The following is a 19,005-nucleotide window of genomic DNA, read 5'->3' as shown; positions in this document are numbered from 1 at the left end:
TAGTTCCTCTTCATTTTCTGCCATAAGGGTGGTGTTATCTGCATATCTGACGTTATTGCTATTTCTACTGGCAATCTTGATTCCAGCTTGTGCTTCATCCAACCTGGCATTTCATATGATGTACTCTGCATATAAATTAAATATGCAGGGTATATATATCACGTGCTAAAAAAAATTCATGCATCAGGGGACCTTTGGTTTCCCAACTTTGGCTGTTGTGGTAACACTGTGAATAGGTGTGTATAGCATCTGTCCTTGCCCTCTTTTTGAAAGGTTCTTTCTTTCTGTCTCTACACCTCTTATTATAGCCTCAGGGCACACTCTGTATTTGTTTTTGAAGACAAAATCAGGTATTATTCAGCCAAAATGTGAGAACCATGTGGTGATTCCCTCCTGACTCAGTTGGTAATGAATTCACCTGCAATGTAGGAGACCCAGGTTCCATCCCTGAGTTGGGAAGACCCCCTGGAGAAGAAAATGGCAACCTACTCCAGTATTCTTCCTGGGAAATTCCATGGACAGAGAAGCCTGGTGGGCTACAGTCCATGGGGTCGTAAACAGTAGGCTACATCTTAAGAGCTAAACCACCACATGTGGTAGCTAACGAGTTTAAAGGCATACAACGTGCGATTTAGGCATTGCTCCTAGAGACTGAGGGGCTTTCTTAGGTAGCAGGTATGAAATAAAATTCATATGTTACGGCAAAATAAGAAAAATTCAAACATAAAAAGCTTCCTCTGCCTCCTCCCTCCCAATTATGAGTGGCTCAAACTTGCTACCAGTCACTGGGACTCCATTTACTCCTTGAGCTACTCTTGTGACCAGTTGGATTTGGGTTTTAGGGGACTTAAGCTTATTCAGTGTCAGCGGCCCTTAAAAAAATCAGAGTAAATACTTATAACAAGGTGCTGTGCTTAGTCACTCAGTCGTGTCCGACTTTTAACAAGACATCACATCAAATTAGTGGAGACATGGAGATTCAGACTCCTGGTTTTCTGAGGTATCTTTCAGCAATTCATCAGAAATGCTCAATACTTAGAATTGCTTCCTGATTGTCAGCTGGCTTCCCTTCCACACCTGGAAGCCACTTTCAGAAGTTTCTCTCTTCCAGATGCCCAAGCAAGTAAGGGGCCCTTAAGATTAGCTACCTTCAATTTCATCCTGCCACTTACCAGGAGCATGTCATCTATTTCTGTGTGTCAGGCATCGAGTTCAAGACTTGTGCTTAGAATGGGTTGGGGGTTTAAAGTCTTATGTGCCGTAGGCTCCTCAATCTGACCTAAGGGCAAGAGTGGTTCAAAAAAGGGTGTGACAAGGCTGACGAACAAAAAACAAGGTGGAGTCCCGGCCTCCGGTGCAGAGGGCACTGTCTTTGACAGAGCTCGATCGAACACTCTGCTGAGGGTCGCGTTTCAAAGGAAGCCTTCTCCTTTGCCCAGTAACCTTCCCCAAGCAAAGGAGATGAGAAGTCCCTCTGGACTTTGAAAATCAGTTTGCGATCCCACTTTCCTACACAAGGTGGGGCGTAGGAGGTGTCACAACCGGAACTTCCTTTGAGATAAAGAAAAAAAACGGAAGTAGGCCAGAAGCACTTCCTCAGTATTTTGCCTCAAACCTGCTCTCCCTCCTTCTTTCTACTGGAAGGGAGGTGCTCCACTGCTTTTTAACGCTAAAGGGAGTGCTGCGAAGGGTTCTGTGCGCAGGCTCAGTGACCAGCTCCGCCTCCCAACTATCTTTCGGCTTCCCGGTCGCTCCTCTGGTTCTCGGGCCTGGGCTTGACGCAGTCTTGTACGTAATTGGAGGGCGGAGCCTCAGGAAGAAAGGCAGCTGAGACTGGGTCTCGCGAGAACATTCCCTCGCAGTTCTCGCGCTGCAGCTTTACTCTCGTCGCAACGAGATCTTTCGAGATCTTCTCCGCCCCCGCTACCGGCGCCCACTCTGCGGCCGCTGAGCCGGAGCCGGCCTGAGCAGTGCCCTCAGCGCGGCCCTCTTTCCAAGACCCTAGGCGCTCGCGTGGATCTTCGCACGACCCCCACTATCCCAGGTCCCCCTGTCCCACTCGGCCAGCTTTCTGCGCGCCAGCCCGGCCGGGGTCCGTGTCTTGTCTTGCCGGCCGGACCTGGGCTGGAGCCTGAGCTGTAGCCGGCGCCATGTCGGTGGTGGGCATAGACCTGGGGTTCCAGAGCTGCTACGTCGCTGTCGCCCGCGCCGGCGGCATCGAAACGATCGCTAATGAGTACAGCGACCGCTGCACGCCGTGAGTGTGGGCCAGGCTAGCCGCGTGCACTGGGGGTGGGGAGGTAGCGCTTGTCCGGGCTGTGACCCTCTCGGTTTGGGGAATGCGGACCGGGCAGTCACCTCCGTTCCGAGCCGAGGCTCCGGTAGGTAGGGGAACCCCATTGGGTTTTAGGTCATTAGGGGCTGCGACCCTTATTGTGGGTCTGCGCTACGGGCGACGCCTTTTTACTGTGACCGGCCGGCCGAACAAGGGCTGTGAGTGGTTCCTTGGACTAGCGGAGGCCATGGGTAGGAACTGGAGGGAAGGCAGGCCTGGGATGTGGGATGGACCGAGACCCTCTTTTAGAAGGCACATTGTAGGCGCGGGGTGTACTAACGTTTCTTCAGGCCAGCACAGAGTTCGGGGCTTTGCACACAGCAAGCGCTTAATAAAAGTTTAATTGAACCGCTTCTGGCATCTGCCGGCAGGCGGTAAGACCATGCAGCGGCCAGAGTCCCACGTGAGTGGGGGTGGGGTGGCGCCCGGAAGAGAGGGAGTCGGAGCGCCAGAGATCTCAAGATTGGATTGGCACGGAAAGATTCAGAAAAAGATACAATAAAATCCATGCCTTTTGGATACCTTTGCATTCACTTTGGTTTTTCACGTCTCTTCAGTATATTGAACTGTGTTGGGTCATTTTCTGCTATCCTGTGCGCATCCACCCCAACAGCGTTCCACTTTTACGGTAGTATACATTCCAGCCAGGGTGTTGGCCCCAATTGTTAATGAATGACTCAGGGGCTCACTTTGACTTTTAAAAGAACCTATAGTAAGTTATGGGACCAGTAAAGACACAGCACTGAAAAAAATCATGACTCACCCACGTTTTTCCTTGGATAGGGTAAGTAAAAATCTACTTGTATAGAGATACCTTTCAATCATTGTTTTCCTTTTGGACAAAATCTTCTAAAAAGTTTCGTATTATTTGTTTGGGTCTCATTAAGGGCCTCTGTTCTAAGGCTCCTTTTTCACCCTGACTTTTGTTATGTTTCTTCAGCGATAGATTTCTGGCCAACTCGATTGCTCCGTTTGCCAGACTGATCTTTGCTACCCAGGGGGCTGACATTTTCCTTAAACTTATCAGATTTCTGCCTCTTATTTTAGACTAACCCAGGTGCTTAATCCGAAAACCCATCCCAGATTCAAAATCTCAGTTTGATGTTCCTTTCTCAATTTTGTAGTTTTTAACAGCATTAATGAGATACAATTCCCATACCATACAGTTAACTCTTTGAAAGTGTACAATTTGTTTTTAGTGTAGTCACAATTGTGCAATTATCAACACAATTTTAACATTTTCTTTACCCCACAAGAGAAACCCTGCACTCATTAACAGCCACAACCCAATCCCCAACCCTCCCATCTTCATAGTTTGTAATAGTGCGTCTAATTTGTATTTCCAGGCAAGTGTATTGTACACTGCAGTTTTTTAAGTATTTAAGCATTAATTTCCTATTTGTTACTGTCTTTATGGATCCTGTTGTGCTTCATCTGTAGAGATAGTTTTCCTCAAGAAGTTAAAAGGACTAGAGCACTGAGTTAATCATGTAACTTTTTGGTCTTTTTCCCACCTAGAAGTGAGCATATTTTATTTAGCTCCAAAGGTAAGAATATCAAGTATTAGAATGAAGTGTTCCTGACGTTTCTTTTTAGCCTCTTATGATGAGCCCTCTTTCTCCTTTAAACAAATAGGAACTGTAACAGTATTACCCTGAATCTCATTATTTGGAACTGAAAGAGTTGTTTCAGGAAAGGATAGATAGACCATGTAATTGTGACAAAGAATGTTTAAAAATAGTTTTTCTTACATGTTTTCCTTATATCTCTTGGAAACGTAGATGCCATACATTCAAGTAATTTTTGAACTATGATCTTGATTAGCTTGGATTTCTGTCTTGGAGTCTTTGGTTAAGTAGAACATGGGGGCAGAAAGGTTGATTTTTTTTTTTTTTTAAAGTAGTGATTACCAAAGCATGGATTTAAACCTCAAAGATACACAGGGACTGATGTAGATTTGCTTGAGTGTGAGAGTGGAATGAAATGGAGGGTTGGGTGTGATGAAAGTAACGCATTTCAGATGAGATCGGGAGCGTTCAGAGTGGTATGGCAGTAGACGTAACTCATTTCAATATGTAGGTACAACAGGATTTGATTTCCATTTTTGAGGCGCTAGTTGAATTTTACCTGGAAGAAAACCTTGCTTTCTCAGCAAATAAGATCCTTCCATCATGGACACGTGGCTAGTGGGCAAAACCAAATGTTAAATGTATAATTACTGACTGTGGTAAGGACTCTGATGGGAAAGTATGGAAAACAGTGATGGGGGACCTAATTTAAGTGGATATGAGGTGGTGATGGAAAGCATTCTTAAAAAAGTGCCATTTAAGATGTAACCTGGAGGATGAATAGGGTTTTACCATGGAGATCTGTGGTGGGAGTGAGCAAGAGTTGTTCAGGCAGAAGAAATAGCAAGTGAGGAAGACCTGAACTTGGCACACTTGACACTACTGAAGGGATTATGGCCATTTGAAGGAATGTTGAACTGAATCTAGAGAGAGGTTAGGCAGGGTGGAGCAAATCATAGATTTTTATCTAGGTGCTGTGGGAGGTGATTCAATTGATACTTTAAAAATGTGATTGGCTTTTTTTATGGAGAGTGGATTTATTTGAGAAGGGCGAGAGAAGCCTGATGCACCCGAGGATACTTAGGAGGCTACTGCAATATTTGGTCCATGTGGGAGTTGCTGTTGCTCTCCACTGGTATGGAACTGGGAGGAAAGTGTGGGTGGCTTAGAGATAAACTGTGGAGTTCTAAATTATGAGTATTGACATTTTATGACCATAGGCTTTGGTATAAGATGGAAAGCCTATTTTTATATTTAGTTGGATTATTACAATAGAAAGAGTACAACCTTAAGCTTTGGAATTGAAATGTTAACGGACTGCCAAACTTTACAGGAGCTAGTTGGGCTGCATTATGCAGAGTTTATAGGGTAGAGATGAATTACCTAAGAAAAGCATTCTGTGTTATGAATAGTTTATATTATCATTTTCATGGACTTAGTTCCTAATAAAACAATATATTAGGAATTTGAAGAGATGAAATTGTCTATTAATAACTACCCTTGAGAGGGAAAGCTGAAAATAAGTGTAGGTTCTGGTTAACTGGCAGATTAACTTCTGATACGTTATTTGTGCAAGAAAAGTGTTCCTCTCTAGAATAAATGTCTTTACATGTTGTAGATCTGTGTAGAGCTGCAAGATGACTTGGATCTTTTGGGTTCAATGAAAAGGAAAGTTGATTTGTTAACTAAAGCTTTAAACTACTTAGACTTCCCATATCTACTTGTGAAGGTTATCAAAGTAGTTTAAAAAAAGACTCACTTAAGAACTAAAATAAAAGCTTGTATACAGAATTGGTGGGCATAGTCGACAGAAACTTTGTCATCAGGTTCTAAATTGGATTTCCGATGTTCTAACTTTTTTCCTGACTTAACAAAATACTTGTTTGCCACAACAACAACAAAATAAAGTACTAAGTAAAATTGTTTCTTATCTAATTATTTGCTATTATATACATATATATATCATTTCATGACTTTTTCTAGATTTATACAAATATACATATAAATATATAAAAATACATTTATACAAATATACATATACATATAAATATATATGTATATTTGTAAATATACAGATATACCCATATAAACAAATAGGATCATACAATATTTTGTAAGTATTTCACTTATGTTTTAGACATCTTTCAGAGTCAGTAAATACGAAGTCACCTCAAGTATGAGTCCATATGATGACTTGAACATGCTTTACTCACATGTTGAGGTGGTTTCTAAATTTTTGCAATTATAAATAATCTTCAACAAGTAGTCTTTTATATTTATGTTTGCATGTTAATACTTTTATTTTTGTTGGATAGATTTCCAGATGTGGTTGGACAAAGGATATATATGCTTAGAATTTCAGTGCATATTGCCTGAATACTTTACGAAAATTTAAGAGATTAATTCATACCAGGAACATAAGTGATTTCTCTGTTTCACTGGAGTTCGTGAGGATTATGAGTTAAAATTACATAACGTATTTAGAATACTCCCTAAGTGTGTGTTAATATCGCTATTATTACCTTTTTGTATTTTTTATTATTTCTCTTTATAATGGACTACACTGGGACAGTAGAAGGAAATCTATGGAACTTTGCCTTTAGCACTTATCAGATATGTAGCTTTTAATGTGCAAATCTTAATGACTCAGGAGTTTAGTTCTTTAGGAACTGCGTATCTTGCAAGTATGAGTTGTTCTGTTTGATACTGTTTTGGGTACTTTCTAGCTCAGGGCTAAGACAGTGATCATGGGATACACTAATTAATGTAACCATTTTCATGCCAGTTTCGCCATTATCTCTTATTTAATAGTCTAAATACTATTGTAGGTTCTCTGTAAAACTCATTTTCTTATATTGTTTAAAACATTAAATTAGAGCAACAGCTGTCTTCATATCCTGAGAACAGTTCTACACACACATATAAACATGAAGCTACCTTTTAAGGATCTGTGCTGGTTGCAGCTGTTCATAATAGGATATCTATTAGAATGTGCATAAATGTTTGGTCAGTGGTATCTCATACCCAGGAAGGAGAACAACATTGTTACCTAGTTTATATGGATTCTTTTTTCTAGGACTTAGAGATTAGAACAGAGATGTCTTGAACTTGATTTAAATTAACTTTTTGATGTCAACCTGTAATTTGGAATGGAGGAAAAGTAATATCAGTCAAGTAGCAAGTGTCTTGAGTACTACTGTTTTTAGCAGCATTAAGTTGGCTTTGTGTGGAGTATAGAGGAAGTGTAAGAGAAAGAGCCCTGCTGTGGAGGGTTCTTGCAATCAGTCTAGTTGGAAGTATGAAAGCAAAAGTAAATAGAATAAGCATAGAGTACAATTATGGGTGAAGTTACGTACATACCTTAATTAAGTACAAGTTAAATGGAGAGGGAACATTAGTGGGGGATGGGGTGATATGGAAAGGCAGGAGTGGGACTTGCAAATAGGATTAGAATAATGAAGACAGGATTGGGACAGTCTGAGTGCAGGTATCAGTTCAGTTCAGTTGCTCAGTCGTGTCCGACTCTTTGCGACCCCATGAATCGCAGCACGTCAGGCCTCCCTGTCCATCATCAACTCCCGGAGTTCACTCAGACTCACGTCCATCGAGTCAGTGATGCCATCCAGCCATCTCATCCTCCGTCGTCCCCTTCTCCTCCTGCCCCCAATCCCTCCCAGCATCAGAGTCTTTTCCAATGAGTCAACTCTTCACATGAGGTGGCCAAAGTACTGGAGTTTCAGCCTCAGCATCAGTTCTTCCAAAGAAATCCCAGGGCTCATCTTCAGAATGGACTGGTTGGATCTCCTTGCAGTCCAAGGGACCCTCAAGAGTCTTCTCCAACACCACAGTTCAAAAGCATCAGTTCTTTGGCACTCAGCCTTCTTCACAGTCCAACTCTCACATCCATACATGACCACAGGAAAAACCATAGCCTTGACTAGACGGACCTTTGTTGGCAGAGTAATGTCTCTGCTTTTGAATATACTATCTAGGTTGGTCATAACTTTTCTTCCAAGGAGTAAGCGTCTTTTAATTTCATGGCTGCAGTCACCATCTGCAGTGATTTTGGAGCCCCCAAAAATAAAGTCAGCCACTGTTTCCACTGTTGAAGTAGGAATAAATCTAGAGGGTTTGGTAAGCAGTACAACATGTTTATGGATAGGATTTGGAGTTTGATAGTCCTGATTTTGAATGCTGGACTCTAATATTAGTTATGTTTCTAGGCACATAATGACTTTATTCAGTTCTTCATTTACAAAGTAGGGTCAGTAATAGTTCTTTTCTCACAGTGTTTGGGAGAAGCAAATGTATAATGCTTAGTGCTCTGCCTGACATACAAAGGTTCAAAAATGAAAGCTGTAAAACAAGAGAACTTGACCTGCTTGGATGAAAGATAGGCTTTCTGCCATACCTGGGGATTCCATATAGGCTGTGTGCAAATTTTGAATATCCTGGTGAGTGTTAAGTGGTACATGTTTACTTTAAATATCTGGTTTGCTATCAAAACTCGGACAGAAGTATTCAGTCACTGAAGATTTTAGAGTCTGTTTGTTGAGAAACAAATTTACTGGGGGTATGTAGCTTCTGTTTTTAAAATAATTATTTATTAGGATTGCATAGGAATATTTACCTAAATGGTAGTGGTGGCCATTTATGGGGGGAGGGTTTTGGTTGTGGAGTTGCTGATAATACTTCTTTTCTTCTTTACACTTTGCTAATTTTCTGCAATGAGATTGTTCTAGTGGTGGCCCCAATATCTGACCTAATCTTTCTGGGCCCTTTTCACATATAAATATTTGTAAGTGTAAGCTTGTAGTTGAAAAACCTCTGCGGTTAGTGCTGTTTAACATACTGATCTCATTCACTTGTCCTATTGAGAAGGAAATGGTAGAATTTTTATTCCTTATGATTTAAAGATGACTGAGTGGGTTTTAGTAAATAGTTTGAGAAGGTGAAGTAGAACATTCAGGGCAAACTATTTGGTATATTTTTGTCTTGTTTTGGCCATCTGCTCAGCTTGTGGAATCTCAGTTCCTTGACCAGTGATTAAACCCAGGCCACTGCAGTGAAAGCCCTGAATCCTAACCACTAAGCCTTAGTTGGTATATTTTTTGTATAAAACTTGAAACTGTTGGAGGATTAATAATAGCTAATATTATTTATGATGTGCCAGTCTCTAATAATAAAACCCTTTAAAAGTGGATCTCTGATAGCTCAGTTGGTACAGAATCGGCTTGCAATGCAGGATCTGATTCAATTTGGATCGATTCCTGGGTCAGGAAGATCCACTGGAGAAGGAAAAGGCTACCCACTCCAGTATTCTGGCCTGGAGAATTCCAATGGGCTGTACAGTCCATGGGATCTCGGAGAGTTGGACACAACTGAGTGACTTTCACTTTCACTTTCAAAAGTGGTTCAACAAATTTAGTCCTTAGAGCAACCATATGTAATCTTCCCTATTTTAGAGATGAGCAAATTGAATTTCAGAGACGTTAAATACCACAGGTCACACAGCTTGAAAGATAGAGAAGGGATTCAGACAGACTCATACTGTCTAATTCTAGAGCCTGAGCCCTTTTTTTTCCCTTCAAACTGTACATATGTTGTACTCAGTCAAGTTGATAGAGTAGAAAAGCCAAGGATTTCTTTCTGTACTGTAATAGTTGGCTTGTTAAAGAACTTTTTTAGAATGTAAAAATTATATAATAATAATGATTTTCTACAATACGATAAGAGTGTGAACTCTGCCAGTACTTTACAAGAGCTGTGCTTTGTTTGAGGTGTGATTGCTGTATTATGTGGTGAAGATTGATGTTCCATTAATAAGATTTGATTGCTTTGTAGCAGAAGTGGGGAACTGTTTGTAGCATGTGCATGGATAGACAGATAAAAGGATGAATAATTTGAACTGAGACAAACTTGTATTCGGCTTTTCAAAATCTATGAAACACTTGCAAGCTACTACTGTTAAGGCATATGTCGTTTTTAAGAGTAGGTGGAAATGTTAACTGACTTCAAAGAGGACATGACTCAGAGCAGCTCTGTACAGTGGAACGTTGTGTGATGGTGGAGGTGTTCTACATTTGCATTGCCCAAAGTCCAGTAAGTTGTAAGAGGTTGAAGTGATTAATTTTTACTTGAGAGGGATTGGGAATGCACCACAAAGTGTGTGCTGTTTCTGGAAAATGAGTGAGGTTTAGAAGGACCAGGGCATTTCAGGTGGCGAAAGTGATAGCGCAAAGCAGGAAGATTGAAGACTGACTTGTGTTGAGGCACTATGTGCATGAGATGCAGCTGGAAAGTGGGAGTGGGCTTGGAATTATGAGAGGCCTTAAGTTCTACATTAAGGAATCTGGACCCTATTTGTTGGTAATTCGTTTCGTTTGGAAGATAAGTAGAAGCAAAACAGTTACCAAGGTAGAATAGAAAATTAAACCTTCAATAGGACATACAGTAAAGTTGGGGACATTAATTTTTTCATGCTTAGAGCTTGTCCTGTTTTGAGAAGATAGGAAACAAAGATAAATAATATGGGCTTTTAGTTTTGTTGGGATACATCTTAGAAATTCAAATCTGATGGCTTTTAGAAAGATGTATGTTTGCATGCATGGGCTAGAAGCAGTGGAGAGGGTGAATGGAGTGGACGACATTACAGTGGGAAGTTTCCTAAAGGACTTTATGGGCTGTGATATGGATGTGTGTTCAGTCACTCAGTCGTGTTCGACTCTTTGAGACCCTATGGACTGGAGCTCTCCAGGCTTTTCTGTCCGTGGGATTCTCCAGGCAAGACTACTGGAGTGGGTTGCTATGCCCTCCTCCAGGGGATCTTCATGACCCAGGGATCGAACCCATGTCTGTTATCTGCCACATTGACAGGCAGGTTCTTTACTGCTAGCACCACCATAGGAGAGACAGGTAAGTAGTACTCAGGAAATTTTTTTTTTTAAGTGATAGGTCGTCTATTTGCAGGAAGGCTGATCTTGACACCTGTGCTTCTTGAAGGGCTCTCCCAGCATGTTCCTGGCCTGTAGAGCTTAGAGTTCATAGGAAATCTCATGAGATTCCAGACTATGCTGTATGGATACAGGGCATAGCTGCCTATAACTGCTCTGGGAGTTGGAAAGGGCTGTTGAGGCACAGAGTAAGTTTATCTAAGTAAAATGGTTCTATTTAATTATTGTGTCAGATTTGGACCAAGGCAGTATGGCGCCAGAGCTGTCATTCCTACTCATTCCACTAGATTAGAAGAATTAGGGGTCCAGGGAGGCTAGGGAGATCAAAGCTAGCTAGGGAGAAATGATCTATAGTCCTGACTCCTGTTGTTTTCAGATTTTATGACTTGGGATACATTTACCTATAATACTTTTTTTTTGGACTCAGTTTCCTCTTATATATGGTGGAAATACGATAGGGTGCTTATGAGGATTAAATAAGATAGTGCACATAAGCAATTTATTACTTTAGTAATAATGTAGGAGTAGAAGGGTTTACTAACCCGAGGGGGAAATGGACTCTGGGAACAGCTTTGTCTTTTAGAATTTTTTGGGTGGCATGGGTGAATTTGATCTTAGTTTGAGAGAACTCTGCCACTGGAAAGGGAGGCAACATATGAATATGAGAGTAAAGGGAACACAGGCAAGGTTCCAGAGTGAAACACAGGGAGAAGCATAGAACCCATGATAACAAAGGCATCAACTCCCAAATATAACTGACTTTCTAAGCTTAAACACAGTGTTTTAAAGTATTTATACCTTTAAGCAGGTATCAATTTTGCTTTCTAAAATAAGTGTCATATAGGTGAAACCAGCAGGCAGTATATGAATTGATTTGGAAGAATGTGTTCAGAAGTGGGAATGAAGTTCCTTGTCAGAAATTGAATCTTTAAAAAAAAAAAAAAAATTGAGTCCTTGGAAACTAGTTCTAGAAAAATAACTTTCCATATATTTACAATAAGATAAGAGTTGTTTTCAGGGCTTGTAGACTACTCTCTTGGTGAAGTTATGAGCTGTTTATAAAACAAAAAGAACATTTAATTGATGTATTAATATGACAGCATATTATTTTATGTTGGAATTTTGAACACCAGACTTTATCAGACTTGTGCTTCAACATCTCAGTTACAGAATTCCCATTATTCTAAGAAGCAGTGCATTCCATGGGCAGTTTTACTCAGTAGAAAGGTCAAAATCATAGACTTATTGTGTGCAGTTAAAAAACAGGGCTTTTTGGCTGAGACTCAGAAATCTTGTCCGCTCTGGTTTTGGATGTAATGTTGCAGTAAGGTTTAATGCTTAAATGTTTGTTTTATCTTTTAGGGCTTGCATTTCTTTTGGACCTAAGAATCGCTCAATTGGAGCAGCAGCTAAAAGCCAGGTAGAGTTCTGTTTTTCTCATACTTATTTCTGTGGTTGGTCCATCCTCCCATGCAGCAGCTCTTTCAGTGCCCATTATGTGTGGAGCACTGGGAGCCCCCACGTGTGCAATTGAGAGACAAACCTATTCTCATGCACTTGAGTGAGAAGCAAAGAGCTTTTAAAATAGCATGAACAGTGGTCTGTTTAATGCAAACTACCAGGATGTGTTTTCCCTAGATACTGTTAAAGCAAGGTTTTACTTGTTCCTGAGTTGTTAACAATTTTTTTCCCCTGGGTATTTAATCGGTAAAGTCTGTCTTGTTGAATTTTCATCTTACTCATATTTAGGGTCAGTGTTGTCTCTAGATTTGACCTTGTTGATCAAGGTTCTCAAGGAAGGAGAGGATACTTGGAGAAGCACACTTACCATTAGGTTACTTTTAAACCAGGAGCCTGACTTACTTGCTTGTTTCTCAGTAAGCAGAGCAGCAGAACCTGAAGAGTTGTATTTTTCTCAGTGCCTGAGGTTGTATAAAATTAAGGAGTTGCATGTTAGATCTTTCTATAGTTCAGTCTGGAGCAACATAATAGAATGAATAACTGTCTTTTTCTGGACCAATCTGGGCCTAAGATTTATAAGCCCCCCCAAATGGTGCTTGACCAATTGATTTTTAATTAAATTGGGTGTTTTATAAGTTGCAGAAAGTTCAAGATGTTTTAGAAGACAGCAGGTAGCAAATACAGAGCTGTTTTGGTTTTAAACTTGCTTTCATTATTGAGAATAGTTGTTATACTAAACTGGCTGCCTAGTTCTAGGTTGACATAGTTATTGTGGTATTGAATTTCTTGGCAGCTTACTGAAGCAGAGCCTGACTTTGGAGGCCTCATATTGTTTTACAAAAGAACTTCTGTTTGTGCCTTGGACATATTGGATTCAGAGGAGCTCTGTTGTTGTTTTTCCCTGGGACTTGTTGCAGTTCTGCATTGGGAAGAGGAGTCCATAAGTCTTGAGCAGAAATTCATTTTCAGTTTTTGAATATCTTTGCCAGTATTTTTTTCATAAATTACAGTAGTTTTGTTAGAGATAAATTAAGGAAATGCAGGTGTACAAGTATAAGGCATTTAGAAGTTAGCATACTACCACTGTCCAAAAATCAGTTATTGTCTTAATGTGTAACCTTTTATAAGCGTATAAATGTTTTTCTCCCCTACTCTAAGAAAGTGACATCATATCATATAGATACTTGTCTCCAGACTTCTAAAATAATTTATCCATTGTATGGATAGACTGTAATTTATTTACTCATTTCCCTGTCGTTGACCCTGTAGGCTCTTTCCAGTTTTCTGTTGTGATAAATAATACTGTGTCAGTTTATTTGCATTTGTCTTTGTGGGCTTAGTGTCATCTGTTTTTTCTTTATGGTAAGTTTCATTCACTAGAATAACTGAATTAATATATACTGTTGGATTGACTCCTGGAAAGTTTGAATCACAAACTACAGGTAGTTTTTAAAAGATAAAACTTTAATGTAAATGTTCATTAGAAGTTTAATAACAGGAAATATTTTTACAAGGGTAATGATCTGTCTTACTGAGGAAGTAAGACAAACTGGGCTCTGGTCCTAGCCAGCCACTGTGTGACCTGTATAGGTTCGTCACTCCTCACTTCAGAAGGCATCATTTATAAAGGTTTAGTGCTGAAGGAAGCAAACTAGGAAGGAAAGTTTGTGGCGTGAAAAGGATTCTGATTTAATCCTGAGACTTTTGAATCCCCTCCCCCCCCAATTTAATTGCTGTTATAATAGTCTTTCTACTCTTTGACTCTGATATCCTTTCTCTTAGGTAATTTCCAATGCAAAGAACACAGTCCAAGGATTTAAAAGATTCCATGGCCGAGCATTCTCTGATCCATTTGTGGAGGCAGAAAAATCCAAACTTGCATATGATATTGTGCAGTTGCCCACTGGGTTAACAGGTATAAAGGTAAGGTTCTGAAGATAATGCCTTATGATTGAAATACAGTATTTTATGTCATCAGATCAGTGTATAGAAGTGAGTAGCCATTCCCTCCTCTAGGGGATCTTCCCAACCTAGGGCTCGAACCCAGGTCTCCCACATTGCAAGTGGATTCTTTACCAGCTGAGCCACAAGGGAAGTCCAAGAATACTAAAGTGGATAGCCTAACCCTTCGCCAGCAGATCGTCCTGATCCAGGAATTGAACTGGAGTCTCCTGCATTGCAGGCGGATTCTTTACCAACTGAGCTATCAGGGAAGCCCTTGAGAATGCTATCAGATCAATGTATATCATACCATTCTAGTTTTAACTTGTAATGAAAATCGTTACAAATGCTTTGGAAAAGTCTTGCTGGTGAAGACCATTTGGCTTTTTTTTTTTTTTTTTAATGATCTGGCTTTTATTTGGGAGCCATAGGTGGCACTGTTAATAGGGGTTAAACAGATAGGTGGTGATGATGTGAAGTTAACTTCTTGTCTTGTTTTCTAATGCAGCAATCTTCCCAGTAGTCTTTCTGGTATGATTTTAGTGAGTGATTACTGGAAGAGCAAGAAAAGAAATCAACACTTGAAAGTCACTCCCAGATACGTAGTCATACTCTTGACAGTAGGATTGGAAAGTGGTGATGTTCTTTTGGAGAAAAGGGAGTTTAGTCTTTGCTATCTCTGGAACATCTAGGAGAATCTCTTTGTGAAGCATGACATGAGCTGATCATTTGAAAAAGATGAGAGGCTGAGCGATGGGTATAGTGAACACGTCTGTCTCTTGCACTCAGGTGGTAAGAGGAATCCAGAAGTATGTTTGAGCTTTCCAGGCAACCGAGTTTAGAGAAAGGATATTTGATGTTTGAGACACCCCATTTGGAGAACTAAGGATCATGGGAACAGGTTCAAGTCCAAGAGATGTTGAAAATTGTGGGAAAAAGATAGTTTTGCAGTTGTAGCTGAGAATTCAGTTGAATTTGAAAGTAAAGAATTCTGATAACTGAAAAATGATCACTGGCTTTACTTAGGGTATTTTCAGCAGTAATTTAAAAACAGTTTTAATGGGCCTAATGATGGATAAGAAGTGCAGAGGAGGAAAAGAAACGGAGATGAGGAAATGAGGATTACTTAATAGTTATGAAAGAAATAGGGTGGGTATTGGCAAATTTAGTCAGAAGAGCCAAGGGAGGGAGAGACTAGGGAGAACCTGTGGATCCAAGTATGAGGCTGGAGGAATTTTGGAAGACTTACATGAGAAAAGAAGAGGTAGCCTTGAAAGAGGCTCACTGGGAGGATTATTTTCCCATCTGTATTCAGTAAGGTGAGAAACTATTCTAAACCAGAATAAATTATAGTTGGGTTTGGGAGGGAGAAGGTGAGAAGATGGTGTTCAAGTTGGAGCTGGAGCTAAAAGTACAGAGTTGACATTTTTTGGTCTGTGTTGTAGTTGGGAAGTATGGACGTGGAATAGGACCTTACCTTAGGCAGTCTTTTCTGCATTTACAGTTTGTACCCTTGTCAGAATTTCATACCTTTATGCATGGTGTAGGATATCTTGAAGGTGTCAGCAGTTACTTATTTTGTCAGGTCTGTCCTTGATGTTGGGACTAAGACAGTGAATAGTCAGTTCAGTCGCTCAGTCGTGTCCGACTCTTTGTGACCCCACGGACTGCAGCACGCCAGGCTTCCCTGTCCATCACCAACTCTTGGAGGTTGCTCAAACTCATGTCCATCGGGTCACCAGATCTGACAAAAACTATTGCCTTAGATTGGATCCTAATTGAGGTGATGATTATAAAGTCAACACAGTGAGCAAAGTAAAGTATACATAGTATGTCAGATGGTAAAATAGTTTCCACCACCAGGCCCTTTAATGGAAGGGCAGTATGGGTTATGGGGAGCTACACACCAGTTTGCTTCTTCCCAGGGAGTTTTCTCAAGTTTTGCTGGTGGTCAGAACATACCGTTTACATAGTGGTCCTCATGAACGCAGATGAAAGGAGCAGTGACCCTACAAGAGACTGACTCAGACTTGCTTGTGAGTGTCCAGGAGTGTCTGGAGGAGGCATGAGTCGGTGGTGGATTGCTGCAGGGTTGGGGACACTGAGTGTGGCAGTGTGTGCATGGGACCTTTTGAAGGAGGTCACCATTACCTTCATTACTTCCACCACAGTTTGGTCTCAGGTCAAACAACAGGGAGGGAACACAGCCCTGCTCATCAACAGAAAATTGGATTAAAGATTTACTGAGCATGGCCCCACCCATCAGAACAAGACCCAGTTTCCCCCACAGTCATTGTCTCCCATCAGAAGCTTCCCTAAGCCTCTTACTCTTACCTGTCAGAGGGCAGACAGAATGAAAACCACAGTCACAGAAAACTAATCAAACTGATCACGTGGACCACAGCCTTGTCTGTCTCAGTGAAACTATGAGCCATGCTGTGTAGGGCCACCTAAGACAGACGGGTCATGGTGGAGAGTTCTGACAAAACGTGGTCTGCTGGAGAAGGGAATGACAAACCACTTCAGTATTCTTGCCTTGAGAACCCCATGAAAATACGAAAAGGCAAAAAGATATGACACTGAAAGATGAACTCCCCAGGTCAGTAGGTGCCCAATATGCTACTGGAAAAGATTGGAGAAATAACTCCAGAAAGAATGAAGAGATGGAGCCAAAACAAACAATGCTCAGTTGTGGATGTGAATGGTGATGGAAGTAAAGTCCAGTGCTGTAAAGAACAATGCTAGCAAGGTAATGCTCAAAATTCTCCAAGCTAGGCTTCAATAGTACGTGAGCTGAGAACTTCCAAATGTTCAAGCTAGGTTTTGAAAAGGCAGAGGAACCAGAGATCAAATTGCCAACATCCCTTGAATCACAGAAAAAACAAGAGAGTTCGAGAAAAACATCTACTTCTGCTTTATTGACTATGCCAAAACAAAGCCTTTGACTGTGTGTATTACAGCAAACTGTGAAAAATTCTTCAAAAAATGGGAATACCAGACTACCTACCTGCTTCCTGAGAAATCTGTGTGCAGGTCAAGAAGCAACAGTTAAAACTGGACATGAAACAACAGACTGGTTCCACATCAGAAAAGGAGTATGTCAAGGCTGTATGTTGTCACTCTGCTTATTTAACTTACATGTAGAGTACATGATGTGAAATGCTGGGCTGTGCCGGGGTCCAGCCCCGGCTGATCCAGGGTATTCGAAGCGGGGACGGCGTCGGCGACCTATTTATATTTATTTATTCATCAAAGATTCAAAGAGTAATAGAATGAGGATAGCTCAGTGAGGAAATTCAGTGGAGAAAAGCGGCTGATATAAGGATAGCTCAGTAGGGAAATTCAGTGGAGAAAAGAAGCTGAGTGGCTTGGTTTACGCGGAAAATCAATATAACCCGTGACACCAGGTTAGCTCTGACCACGGAGGCCGCAGGCGCCCTCTCGAATAGCGGAAGGTGCCCCACCTTAGACACCTTCTCGAGTGGGTCTTAGAAGCCCAGGCAAATAAATGGTCGCAGAGGACATCCGCGCTCCAGATGGACACTCAGCTGGAATTTGGGAGAGAGAGTGACATGGGGAGACCAAGTTTCAGTGAACAAGGCCCGCACTTTATTTTCCAAAGTAGTTTTTATACCTTAAGGTATGCATAGAGGATAATGGGGGAAGGGGTAGAGTCATGCAAGGACAGCAGTTCCTGGTTCTAATCTAAGCCAGGCTTTCAAACTTATCATATGCAAAAGTTCAGGTGATTGACATCATCTTCTGGCCCGGAGGCCTGTTAACATTTTAAGAAACTTATCTTTCTCTAAAGGTGATTATTCCAAAGTCAGGCGCCAGCCTTCCAAAAAGCATTGGACAAAGCTGCATTTTACATTTCTATACACCCATTATATCAATCAATACACTGCCAAGGACACAGTAGGTAAGGAGTATGGAGACTTAGCAGCAAACATTGGCCCAACAAGTGAAAAACCCTTCACCAATACAATTTCTAATCAATCTTTTAACTACTCAAAGGAATCTGTGTTTAGGCAGTTTAGAACATCTCCTGCCTCTCACAGTTGGGAGGCTCTGAACAATCACATGTGGCCGGAAAAACCCATTCAGGCAGGCTAGAGGATTTCCAAAGGAGTTTGTAGGTTGAAACACTGTCACATCCAGGAATTATTAACTGGAGCCGTAAGCTAACTCTCTTTTCAGAGAGAGGTAGTGGGGGACAGCCCCCCGTAAAGTCAGAGGTGTAGGTGAAAGCACAAAGCAGAAAGTAGGCAGACTCTGGTTTTGGGGGTAGATGCTCGAGAATTTCCAGGGGGACTCCTGAGGCTCGATCCCGCCTTTGCGTATGCCGAGCCTCCTTCCTCATGACCTTTGTCATGGGCGGAGTTCTTCACGCTGGCTCCCAGCAGTGATAGAATTCCAGTTGAGCTATTACAGATCCTCACTCAATATGCAATATGCCGGCTCCCAGCAGGGCTGGATGAAGCACAAGCTGGAATCAAGATTGCTGGGAGAAATATCAGTAACCTCAGATAGGCAGATGACACCACCCTTATGGCAGAAAGCAAAGCAGAACTAAATAGCCTCTTGATGAAAGTAAAAGAGAGTGGAAAAGTTGGCTTAAAATTCAACATTCAGAAAACTAAGATCATGGCATCTGGTCTCATCACTTCATGGCAGATAGATGGAGAAACAGTGGAAATAGAGACAGACTTTATTTTGGGGGGCTCCAGAATCACTGCAGATGGTG

The 19,005-nt window shown here is 41.2% G+C and overlaps 1 protein-coding gene across 1 annotated transcript in view; it reads left to right on the top strand.

Annotated features, from left to right (window-relative positions):
• The first annotated feature begins 1,847 nt into the window (after positions 1–1,847).
• The window catches only part of HSPA4 (heat shock protein family A (Hsp70) member 4), a 53,496-nt gene continuing 36,338 nt past the window's right edge, over positions 1,848–19,005 (top strand). Inside the window, exons 1-3 of the mRNA XM_006065072.4 lie at positions 1,848–2,257; positions 12,219–12,276; positions 14,100–14,240. Of these exons, the coding sequence (XP_006065134.1) occupies positions 2,151–2,257; positions 12,219–12,276; positions 14,100–14,240 (306 nt within the window). The 5' untranslated portion in view covers positions 1,848–2,150. The remainder of the gene's footprint in view (positions 2,258–12,218; positions 12,277–14,099; positions 14,241–19,005) is intronic.

This window comes from Bubalus bubalis, chromosome 9 (assembly GCF_019923935.1).
Source record: "Bubalus bubalis isolate 160015118507 breed Murrah chromosome 9, NDDB_SH_1, whole genome shotgun sequence".
Taxonomy (NCBI): Eukaryota; Metazoa; Chordata; class Mammalia; order Artiodactyla; family Bovidae; genus Bubalus; species Bubalus bubalis.
This window is presented reverse-complemented; position numbering and strand designations above follow the sequence as displayed.